Source organism: Acomys russatus, chromosome 14 (assembly GCF_903995435.1).
Source record: "Acomys russatus chromosome 14, mAcoRus1.1, whole genome shotgun sequence".
NCBI classification, from domain to species: domain Eukaryota; kingdom Metazoa; phylum Chordata; class Mammalia; order Rodentia; family Muridae; genus Acomys; species Acomys russatus.
Genome location: NC_067150.1, coordinates 49,804,994 through 49,817,314, shown reverse-complemented (window position 1 = coordinate 49,817,314; position 12,321 = coordinate 49,804,994). Strand labels below are relative to the sequence as shown.

General features: G+C 43.2%; 2 protein-coding genes across 2 annotated transcripts in view; one reads left to right on the top strand and one right to left on the bottom strand.

Moving 5' to 3' along the window:
* Window positions 1-8,513, bottom strand: part of Nptn (neuroplastin) — an 84,647-nt gene extending 76,134 nt beyond the window's left edge. The window contains exon 1 of the mRNA XM_051156565.1: window positions 8,347-8,513. Within this exon, the coding sequence (XP_051012522.1) occupies window positions 8,347-8,437 (91 nt within the window). The 5' untranslated portion in view covers window positions 8,438-8,513. The remainder of the gene's footprint in view (window positions 1-8,346) is intronic.
* Window positions 1,874-2,726, top strand: LOC127198562 (40S ribosomal protein S3a-like). The gene is given in 2 exon segments (XM_051156566.1): window positions 1,874-2,298; window positions 2,301-2,726. Coding segments are annotated over 2 exon segments (792 nt in total). The 5' UTR covers window positions 1,874-1,895; the 3' UTR covers window positions 2,690-2,726.
* Window positions 8,514-12,321: the final 3,808 nt, after the last annotated feature.

The window sequence follows — 12,321 nt, the reverse complement described above, 5'->3', positions numbered from 1 at the left end:
TGGATATGATTACAACTGTTGGTGTAATCTGATGCTTAATGGTTTATAATATAGTCTTATATAACATACAATAATTTCACATCATCTCATATGATTTGAAATGGCATTTTATACAAAGGAAAGCAAATCATATCCAAATTGATATATGTCTTGAGAAAAATATAAAGCACTAATAATTAACATTATGCAGTAAGGTTTAGCTTTAAAACATACAATTAGTTTCAAAAATACAAAGATACCACTTAGTATTTGTTAGTATAAAGAATAGCACAGGACATTACCATCAAGTCAATCATATTCTGTTTTAAATAACAAGCCAGATATGACCCTTCTGGGGTTTTTTTGTTGTTTTTTGTTTGTTTGTTTGTTTCAAGACAGGGTTTCTCTGTGTAGCCTTGGCAGTCCTGGACTCACTCTGTAGACCAACCTACAGAGATCCACTTTCCTCTGCCTCCCGAGTGCTGGGATTAAAGGCATGCACCACCACACCCGGTGACCTTCTTTTTTTTTTTAGTTTTAAAAGTAAACAAAGAAAGAAAAAAGCCATCAGGTATCTAAGGAACATAAATAAATATTGTTCCTTAACTTATGAAATTGACAAAAAGGTGGACACTTGGGAAATTCTTTAAACATTAGGAAACTTCATTTCCACACAGATCAATTGAAAGTCCTGAGCAATCAGTTCAAATAACTTCTAATTAATAAGGTTTAAGATACAGTTTATCTTGTCTGTGAGTTTTGAGGCCAGACTGGTGCAAAACAAGTCCAGGACAGGCAGGGCTACACAGGGAAACCCAGTCTTAAAAAAACCAAGGGGGGGGGGGCTGGAGAGATGGCTCAGAGGTTAAGAGCAGTGATTGCTCTTCCAGAGGTCCTGAGTTCAATTCTCTGCAACCACATGGTGGCTCACAACCATCTGATGTTCTCTTCTGGCAGGCAGGGGTACAAACAGGCAGAACACTGTATACATAAGCAAATCTTTAAAACAAAAAAGTCTTCAAAGACCTCACAAATGATTTTTAAAATGTATTATCTAAGATTGTTAGAATTAAACTCTATAGTATCAATGTCATTTTGCAAATATGTAAATGTTTTTGTTCAGTCATTCTCAAAGTCAAGTTGTTCAGAGGAAGTACTCTTGCTCCATTTTTACAATTCTGATTTGTCAATTTACTAAAAGTCACTATTCTCTTAAAAAATTATCCTTATATTTTTAATTATGTGTCTATATGTGTATATGCACACAACTACAAGTGCCCATAGAAACCAAAGGTTTTGGGATCCTCTAGAGCTGGAGTCAGAAGTAGTTGGGAGCTACAGAGTCCTCCGGAAGAGCAGTGTGCATTCTTAACCACCTGAGTGATTTCCTCTAGCCCCTATCCTACTATTCTTTCCAGCAGCTTCGACCCTCCAGATATTTCCCAAATGAAGATCCAGCCATTCCTTACTCATACGTCCAACTTTTGTCCTTGTCCTACTGAAATCTTCTGGCTTTCCCGTTCTCTCAAAACCTCATGCGTTGTTTGATCCTGTCCAGATTGTGCTCATTGTAAACTACGAGTTACACAGAATGAGTTAAACATCAGAAACTATTGCACAAAATTCATTTTCTAAAGCTTCTCTGTGTAATTTTATTATCAAACTATTAAACAATCACTTAATACATTTCATTTTAACAGGTAATAGCACTTTATATGGAAAAAGGCTTTACACACCCTAGCACTTAGGAGGGTGAAATATGAAGAACTAAGTTCAAGGTCAGGAATTGCTCAGCGAGAACCTATCTCAAAAAGTAAAATGAAACAAAGGGGAAAACAAGCATTTTACATAGCTCCCAATCCCAAAGAGCACTTTAACAACATACAAGCCGCCCTTTTGGCTCTCGGAGCGGCACCATGGCGGTTGGCAAGAACAAGCGGCTGATAAAGGGCGGCAAGAAGGGAGCCAAGAAGAAAGTGGTTGATCCATTTTCCAAGAAAGACTGGTACGATGTCAAAGCTCCAGCCATGTTCAATATTAGAAACATTGGGAAAACACTAGTCACGAGGACTCAAGGAACCAAAATTGCATCTGATGGCCTCAAGGGTCGTGTGTTTGAAGTGAGCCTTGCCAATCTGCAGAATGACGAAGTTGCCTTTAGGAAATTCAAGCTAATTACTGAGGACGTTCAGGGCAAAAACTGTCTGACTAACTTCCACGGCATGGATCTTACCCGGGACAAAATGTGCTGCATGGTCAAAAAGTGGCAGACCATGATTGAAGCTCATGTTGATGTCAAGACTACCAATGGTTATTTGCTTGTCTTTTCTGTGTTGGAGTCACAAAAAAACGCAACAACCAAATACGAAAGACATCATATGCGCAGCACCAACAGGTCCGCCAGATCCGGAAGAAGATGATGGAAATCATGACCCGAGAAGTGCAGACAAATGACTTGAAGGAAGTGGTTAATAAGTTGATTCCAGACAGCATTGGAAAAGACATAGAAAAGGCTTGCCAGTCCATCTACCCTCTTCATGACATCTTCGTTAGAAAAGTAAAAATGCTGAAGAAGCCCAAGTTTGAATTGGGAAAACTAATGGAGCTCCATGGTGAAGGCGGTAGTTCTGGAAAAACAACTGGTGACGAGACTGGTGCTAAGGTCGAACGAGCTGATGGATATGAACCACCAGTCCAGGAATTTGTTTAATTTCCAGGTTTTTAATAGTGACAAATAAAATGTCCTATTTGTGGGGGAAAAAAACATACAAGCCCCCAGAGCACTTTCAAAAGGCACATGTGGTCATCTTTGAGGTCTAGTTAAATTCTTATTTTAAAAATATAATCAGAGCCAGGCAGGGTGGCGCACACCTATAATCCCAGCACTCAGGAGGCAGAGCCAGGCAGGTATCTGTGCGTTGGAGGCTAACCTACTCCATAATAGCCAAGGCTATACAAAGAAACCCTGTCTCCAAAAACCAAAACACCAAACAAACAAATAAATAAAAGTGGGCTGAAGGAATGACTCAGAGGGTAAAAGACATTGCCACCAAACCACCAGGCCTGACAACCTGAGTTCAATCCCCTAAGATCTACATGGGAGAAGAAAACAAACTGAGGGGCCCTCTGAAGTACATAGGCATACCAAAGAATGAACACCCACTCACATATACAAAAATACACATAGAAGTAACAAATAAGGCCAAGGGTTTAAGGATATAGCTCAATGATAGGGCATTTGCCTAACATGTGAGACGCCTTAAATTTAATCTCGGCACTGTAAAAAAATTCGTAAGTTAAAATAATAGTAGTGGTTCCCAACCTTCCTTAATGCTGCAACCCTTTAATACAGTTCCTCATGTTGTAGTGACCCAACCATAAAATGATTTTTGTTTTTACTTCATAACTGTAATTTTACTGTTATGAATTACAATGTAAATATCTGATATGCAAGATAGTATGTGACTCCTACAAAAGGGTCATTTAATCCCCTCCCAAAAGGGTTGTGACCCAAAAACCACTGCCTTAGAGCCTACAAGGAAATATTTTATAGCAAAACTATACTTTAAAAAGCAAAAAAAGGAGCCGGGCGTGGTAGCGCACGCCTTTAATCCCAGCACTTGGGAGGCAGAGGCAGGCGGATCGCTGTGAGTTCGAGGCCAGCCTGGTCTACAAAGCGAATCCAGGACAGCCAAGGCTACACAGAGAAACCCTGTCTCAAAAAAAAAAAAAAGCAAAAAAAGGGCTGGAGAGATGGCTCAAAGGTTAGCAACACTGACTGCTCTTCCAAAGGTCTGGAGTTCAATTCCCAGCAACCACATGGTGGCTCACAAACATCTATAATGAGATCCAATGCCCTCTTCTGACCTGCAAGCAGAATACTGTATACATAATAAATAAGTAAATCTTTTTTAAAAATAAAATCTTGTAATAGTCTAATTTCTCAAGAATATACAACTTGTAAAATCTGATCTACAATGAAATTAAATCTTAATTTGTGGCAAGTAAATTAACTGTGGAGCATATCTATATTTAAGAATTTTTCTTTCAATCCCAGCACTCAGTAGGCAGAGGCAGGTGGATGGCTGTGAGTTCAAGGCCAGCCTGGTCTACAAAGTGAGTCTAGGACAGCCAAGGCTACACAGAGAGACCTTGTCTCAAAAAACCAAAAAAGAAGAAAAAGAAAGAAAGGGGGGGAAAAAAAAAAAACCAGAAAGAAAAAGAATTTTTCTTTCATTGTCTGTTAAACTTTGGCATACTCATAGGTTAAGCTCTGTGTTTGCCAACATATATACAAAAAATAAAATAAAATCTGTCTCTCTTTCTAATATGGTCTCTAACTACAAAACAAGCCAAGAAATAAGTTCTAATGTAGTCACATAGCCCTTCAAGACCCCTTGCAAATTTGTGCCTGGTGCTCCATTCAGTCACTGAAGAGATTAAAGACATACAGTCTCCTTAGGAAAGACTTTATTCAAAGGCAGGTTCCTTATCTGGTCAAATAATAACTTAATTATGTTTAAATTTGTTGCTTGACATTTGTCATATCATTTGTGCCATGACTACCACCGATAAGGTTTTAACTTTCTGCTGTTCATTTTAGTTCACCTCAAGTAGGAAGACAGCCAATAGTAAACTGCCAAACAACTGAAGCAAACAGTACTTGACAAAGAGACTCATGAATCACCTAGTGCAGATACTGGCATTGTTGCGAGCATAATGTTCACAGCTGTCTGGAATCACCTAAGCAAAAACGAAGCAGTTAACAATAAAATGCATTATATTCTATTTGCCCCCACAATAATTTGATATGTTTCAAGGTGAACATATTACATTTTTACACTCCATCCACATTCATTCACTCAGGTAACATCTGTAAAACTCTTGAGTATCTTCCCAATTCTACAAAGCCTGATCCTTACGAAAATGTGGAGCTGGGCATGGTGGCACATGCCTTTAATCCCAGCACTCAGGAGGCAGAGGCAGGTGGATCACTGAGAGTTCGAGGCCAGCCTGGTCTACAAAGCAAGTCCAGGACAGCTAAGGATACACAGAGAAACCCTGTCTCAAAAAAACAAAAAAGAAAAAAAGAAAATGTGTTCATTGCTGGAGTGGCCAGGAGAAATGAATATCATGAAATCTCTAAACAATCAAATGAGAAATATGAATTTCAGCCAGGCGTGGTGGCACACACCTTTAATCCCAGCACTCGGGAGGCAGAGGCAGGCAGATCGCTGTGAGTTCGAGGCCAGCCTGGTCTACAAAGTGAGTCCAGGATGGCCAAGGCTACACAGAGAAACCCTGTCTCAAAAAAAAAAAATAGAAATATGAATTTCCTCACCAGAATTTCAATTGCAGCAACATGGTTGGCACAAATCTCTGTAAGGGAACTTCAACTGGCCTATTTACTTGTATTCATGATGACAGAAGCCTTAACATGCTTTTTTTTAAAGGATAATAGTAATGGTAAACTAACACTGAGACTTGCAATATTGCCAGAATGAAATCCAACTAGCCTCATTACCTCATTTAATCCTTACATCCCTATGGGACTAACACTGTAATCCCCATTTCACAGATCAAACTAAGATTTGCCTTACTCAAGGTCACTCAGTTGAAGAGAATTAGAATTCAAACCCAGTTCTTGGGAAAACATAGCTCAATAGTAGCAAGCTTGCCTCCTATGTACAAAGGTTTGAGCCCTAGTAACTAACACACACACACATACACCAAAAAACAAAACACCCGTTCTGTCTGTGTCCCAAGTGTGTCCCAAGTCTAGATCACATTATACTGCTTGGTTTAATGTTCAATTTTAACTTAAAACTTTTGAATATCTTAATTGTTTTAAATTGCTGGTTGGTGATACATCCAAGCCCCCCCCCCCCGCAAAAAACAGGGATTCTTAAAAATTATTCACCTGAAACAGATCTTACATATTTATATGGAAAATAAAATCTACTAGAATCCCTATGGTAATGAGTCAGATTCCTTTTGGAGTTAAAGAAATAATGTGGGTCATCTAGACCAAGTTCTTCACTTAATGAATAATGAAAACAGAAGCCTTTTCAAAAACTTCTACTTGCCTAATCTAAACTGCCACATTCTCAATCCAGAAATAGTGACTCTATTACTGATTTTCCAAAACATTACTTTTATAATCTTGTATGTCTAAGATTTCAATACTACATGGAACATGGTATCTCTGAGTCACTGTATAAAAAGTAAAAAACCTTTAAGACATAAAATCAGACTATTACAGGATTATAATCAACACAAAGCTTAAATATTATCACTGAGACGTGTTACAGAAAGCTTTGAAATGGCATTCTTAACCATATATACTCAGAAGTAACCATTTTTTTCTTGAATTCAATTTACATTCATTTAGGTCAACTATGGACTCCCCATCATTTTACTAGTCATGTGACATGACTAAATCCAAGCTCATTTCAAGGGAAAGGCTGTACTATGCTGTATTTAGAACATATTATCACTAAGAGCAGCCAGATGAGTCTTTGTAGGCCTATCCAAAAACCTTGCCTTAGTTGCTAAGAAACTGCAATTTACCATATTATAAATCATCAGAAACAAGTTATGCCAGCAGAGATTAAACATCTAAGACCAAGAATCTCTCACCTATAGTGCAAAATGAAACTGTGTTGTTTCCACAAATAAGTGAAATCAGAATTAGACTTAACTTATATTGTTACCACATACATGATAGAGCTAGCAAATCAGGCTAACTCTACCTTTCCCTTCCATAACTTCATACTTAGAAAAAAAAAAGTGCCCACATCCTTAGGATATTCAACGTAAGAAACAAAAATGTTTCCTTTCTGACCCACGCAATAATAAAGCCATAGGGCATAAAATTCCCTTAGTACAATTCGATACTTAAAGTGATTTTTTTTCAACACTGATACATTTCACTGTAACCTCTAGCATTTTAAGCTCAGTTTCTCTTCAGAATACTGAACTCCACTGGCTCTGACTGATTTTGTTTTAATGAAAACCATTTTAATTTCAGACGAGAGCTATTTTAATTGTTTAGCATAGCAATGAAAAAATACGGAGATTAAAACTAATGTATGGCTCCCTAACCGATTTCTCATAATTTTTTCATATTAAAAAAAAAAAAAAACAAGCCTTTAAGCCTCTTAATAGTTGTTTTCACAATAGCTGAAATAGGTTCATTATCCATTTAGGTTTCTGAAAGATCAGTTCAACAACAGACTGTGCCAACGCCGTCAAGCAAAATCTGTCATGTTTAGCTCCCCCGTGCCTATTATCTTTCACCATCGTTTCTAAAAAGCTTCAGTTCAAAACTCAATTCTTTCACTTCCACTGTACCTTAAACACGACCCAGAGGCCACATTCATATTCCTCATAAATAACATCTTTGCAGTCTTGAAGCTTTTAGTTCTAAAAGCCCACTTCTTCCATCTCCCTGCCATCATCACTCACTGCCCTCAATCCCCCCACTGCAGATGTGGCTGTGTCCCAGCCCTCCCCAAAGGCCGAACTAACATCATACGGCATTTGCCACAACTCTTCCCCTCCCTGATGTATCTGCCACGCTGCAAAGTAACATTACACCCCCGACTTCCTGCATTTTACTCCCTTCCCTTATTTTCCGTCTTTCCCCGACTCCCATTTCTATGCCCTTTACTTCTCTGATTATTTCCTCTACCTCAATTTTAATGCTTTGCCCCCATCCTCTGCTCATTTTCCTCTCCTTATTTAGAAACTCCCTTTTGCTTTCCCAACCGCTACCCTAGAATGCCCAGCACTCCACCCTCTTTGGCAAAACCCAGCCCTCTTCCCCCAGCTCGTTTGGAGACTCCGCTGCTTCTCTTTTCCAGGTCCCCCTACTGCAGTCAACCCACTCCATCATCTTTCCGCCCACCTTCCCTCTACCCCCAAATCCAAGGTTCCCCTCTCCTTAGAAACGCCAAGTAGTCGGCTCCCCCCTAGGTGTTTCTCAGGATCCTTCTGACCCCAGCATCTCCCTCCTCCCATTTTGCAGAATGTCACTAGGGTTCCGGGGCCCCAGTAGAATCCCGGGTGTCAGCGCCCGCGGAGCCCGGTTCTCTCGCCGACACCATCCCTCCGCCGGCTCGAACTCGAACGCCTGTCTCCCGCCGCCTTCTCCAGAGCCGCCCCCGCTACTCCAGCTCCCGGTGCGCGAAGAGCCCCACGCCGCGGACCTGTCTACAGCGCCCCGGGCTCGCACCACAACGACGCCTCCACCTCTCAACGAAGCGCCTCTTCGCCTCAGCGGGGCCGCCGGCTCCCGGCTCCCGCAGCCCCCTCAGGCCTGAGCCCGGCGCCCCCGCCCGACCCGCCCCCGGCCCCTTGGCTTACCGTTCTGAGCAGCGCCTGGCCCTGGGAAGAGCGAGCCAGAGACCAGCAAGAGCGAGAGGGCCAGGGCGCTGGGGAGCGACGAGCCCGACATCCTCCCTAGCCGGAGAACGCGCAGCGAATGGGCCGGAGCCCGGGCCGGGGAAGGGAGGGGAGGGAGGGAGGGGGCGGGCGAGCGCGCGAGGGAGTGAGCGAGGGAGGCAGCCGCGGCCGAGCTCCGTCCTTCTCCGTCCTCCTCCTACCGCCGCAGCGCCCAAGCCTCGCGAGACCTCCGCTGGGCGGCCGTGGGCGGTCCAGGAGCGCCGGTGGCAAGGCTCGCGAGAAGAGGCCCTGGCTCGAAGTCCCCGCCCCTGCGGAGACTGATTGGCCTAGCACAAGGGCGGTCACGTGCAAAGGGCGCTTATGGCCACGTGATGGGCCGAGGCGTGGACTCCACCCTCTCGCTCTCGCACGGGGGAGGACGGGAGAGTACAGCTTTGCCTTCTGTGGAGTCCTAGCGCTCATAAATTAGAGGAAGCGTTGAGAAAACAATGTCTCCCCTCCACCCATCCTGCCTTTCATGCGTTGCCGCTCTAAGGTTCAGAAATGGATATACGCCCGCTTATTAGCTTCCTGTCATTGTTCCTTATCAAAAAACCTGTTCTTCTTTTCCTTCTGGACTTTGACCAGAGACCGCTAGAGGTATCTGGCCACAGCCTCCCTGCCTGATGGTTTTTTCCTCCCAGGCAGTGTTACACTCGCTGTGCCTTCCTGCACGGACATCTGTTCCCTCAGCCTTCGAGTGTCCTCCTTTTCCTCTCTACCTATGCCCTCCCCACCCCCCTTTGGCCTTATTTTAGCTTCACAGGCTCTGAGGGCCTGAAGTTAACTAGCCTAATTGCGGGGCCATAGATAAAATTCTATCAGGAAGTCGCTGTGTGCCCAACGATGGAACCTTTGGTAGAAGAAACCCGTAAGAAAATAGTTTCCACTCAGTTCACAGTTCAGCCTAGTCTTTTATCAGAGATGGCGAACGAGTCAGATGACCCATAGGAAAGGCAAAAAGGAGGTTAGCCGTGTTTGTGTGGAAACGTGAGAAATGCCCCCTTTTGCAGGGCGTGGGTAATGGAGAGATGCCATGGCTCATAAATAATGCTTGCAAGCATGAAGACCTGAGGTCCTCGGCACAAAAGAAAAAAGATGGCCACCAGGGCCACTGACCTGGAGCTTGCTAGCTAGCCAGCCTAGTCAAACCGTGAGCCCCAGGCTCAGTGAGAAACCCTGCCTCAAAAACTAAAATGGAGGGTAGTTAAGAGAGATACCCAGAGTTGACTTCTGCCTTCCAAGTGCATGCCCGACCGTCTCACACACAAACACGGGTTTGGGGAAGTTGGTTTATTTTTCATGTAACCCCTCTAGCACTTACAAAGGGGAGTTTCCTGTGACTTAGCTCACTCCTGAGTCAACAACAGACATCTTCGGGTCCGTCCGCAGCTTGAAAATGAGAAACAGTAAACTGACCTGGTGACCTGACTATATTCAAAGGGTTTTGAGACTTTGGAGAATCTCTCCGGCTTTTCCAGGAACTAGACAACCAATGGCTACAGACTGAGCTTTCCAGCAAGTTCTAGGGATATAACTGGCCTATGTTCACAGAGGAAAAGCTGTTCGAAACCCCAAATGTGTATGTGTGCTAAAAGGACTGGGAGGAATTTTTGTCTGAACAAAGGCCATTCTGACGACGTCCTGCAAGGACAGCTACCTGGCTGCCTACATCCTCAGCTGATGAAAGCTTTAATTGAATGCAACCCTTCTGCCTCCTAGAAACCATAACAAACATAGCTATTTTATCCTTGCAGTGAGGGATCCTTATAAAATTGTCATTTGTAGAAGGGGAAACTGAGGCTGGAAGATGGCATGTTTTATCCAGCATCTCCAAGCATAGTTGCTGATGCCAGTCTGGTTCACTTGCTTCTAGGCTTATTTTAGAAGTATATCCCCTTGCCCTCTTGAAGTTGAGAGTGGCGCATGACAGACTCAGCCAATGAAGTTTGGAAAGTGACATGCATACTTTTTTTTTCAATTATTTAGGGTTTCAAACTGTTTTGCCTTGATAATAATGAGTAATGATTATGGTAGTGATGATACCTGTCAACAGGAAATATATGACCACTCGGATCCTTGAGTTAGCATGAGAAACTGAACCCTCCAGTCCACCCATACAGAACAGATAACATCTCTTGAGTCAATCTGCTGAGATTCAAGGATATTTGTTCTTTTCCCCTTTTAGAAATGTTCGTTTTCTGTGTATGAATGTTCTCCTTGCGTGTATGTATGTGCACTGTGTGTGTTGCAACACCTGTAAAGTCCACAAGGGAATGCTGGGACTCCTGGGACTGGAGCTGTAAACGGTTGTGAGCTTCCATGTGGGTGTTGGGAGCTGATCCTTGGTCCTCTGCAAGAGCAGGTAAGTGGGAACTGATCCTGGGTGCTCTGCAAGAGCAGGTAAGTGTTCTTAGCCGCCGAGCTGCCTCTTCACCCATCGCTGGTTGGTTAGCTTTAGATCAGGGATGGTGAAACCCAAATCCACACCAACCATATCGCTAGCATCGGTGCATCTTTGACCAACCAACCTAATCATTGCTCCTGACGTTATCTGTGAGATAGGGACAGTGGTCATTGCAACCTCAAAGGACTGTAAGAAGAAAAACTGGGTGAGTATGTGGGCAGCGTTAAACAGAACTCAGACTCCAGCCTACAATGCCCTCCCCAATGGTACAAGTCATGATTACCAAAAAAAAAAAGAGTCAGGAACAACCTTTTTAACTGTGCTGTTACCATCCAACTCTCAAAACACTCAGTTATGAAGAACTCTTTTACCTAGGAGAAAATGACGGCAGGTCCCACATGACAGTGGCAGCACTGTTGGTTTCCTCCTGCTGCTAAAACACACAACTAAAATCTCCTATAGATGCAGTAACTTCGTTAAAGGGATTTAGAAATATAGGTGTTTTGTTGTTTATGGCTTACCAGACGTAGTAGCTCACACCAACGCTGAGTCAAGAGGATCACTGCAAGTTCAAGGTCAGGCTAGACTACATAGTGAGATTCAGGTCATGAGCCTAGGCTACAAGAGAGTGAAATCCTGTCTTAAAACAAAACCAATTATTATTTATGCACAGTAAGAAAATTACAGCTGCAGATGTGCCCAAGGATTGTTAAGGGTCTTGTAATAAATCAGAAGAGCCCTAGGGGTCCTCAGAACTCAGACTGACACACTTTCCTGGCCTCCTGGGAATCCCTTGGAGGGTTTCTTTGCAGTGTTGATAGCGCCCCCTGGTGGTAAGGCCTGTAATTCCAAACGAAAAGGTTTGATGAGAACTGGTTCAGGGTTCACTTGGCTGTTGTAAGGTTGGTCAAAATAATACAATTGTAGGGGTCCTAGAGATGACCTTGAGCTTCCTAATGGTTTTTCTCTCTTTATCCTGCAAAGAACTCTGCACCTGAAAGCTCTTTCGATTCATATATATTGCCCCACTCATCTTGATTGCTGTCATCTGACCTTCTCAATCAATATACTCTTTACCTTGCCTTTCCAGCTCCTTGCACTGACTTTGAACTCTGTGTATGATTTCAGCAACCACGCTGACAATCTATTTAGTACTTTGGTGTCTCACTTCTTTTTCCTTTCATTTCCAGCAACCTTCTCACTGGAACCAATCAAGGTTGGACTTGAAGACTTTAATAATCTACTCTCAAAGGGGCCGAGCGGTGGCAGCACGTGCCTTTAATCCCAGCACTCAGGAGGATCTCTGTGGGTTCTAGGCCAGCCTGGTCTACAGAGTGAGCCCAGAACAGCCAGGGCTACACAGAGAAACCCTGTGTCAGAAACCAAAAAATAAAAAGTCCCTTCCATTTCCAGGTGCTAGTCACCCACTTGCTCTATTCCTCAGCCTCGTTGAGACTGCTGGCACACCAGTCGTAGCAAGTGCTCTTTGT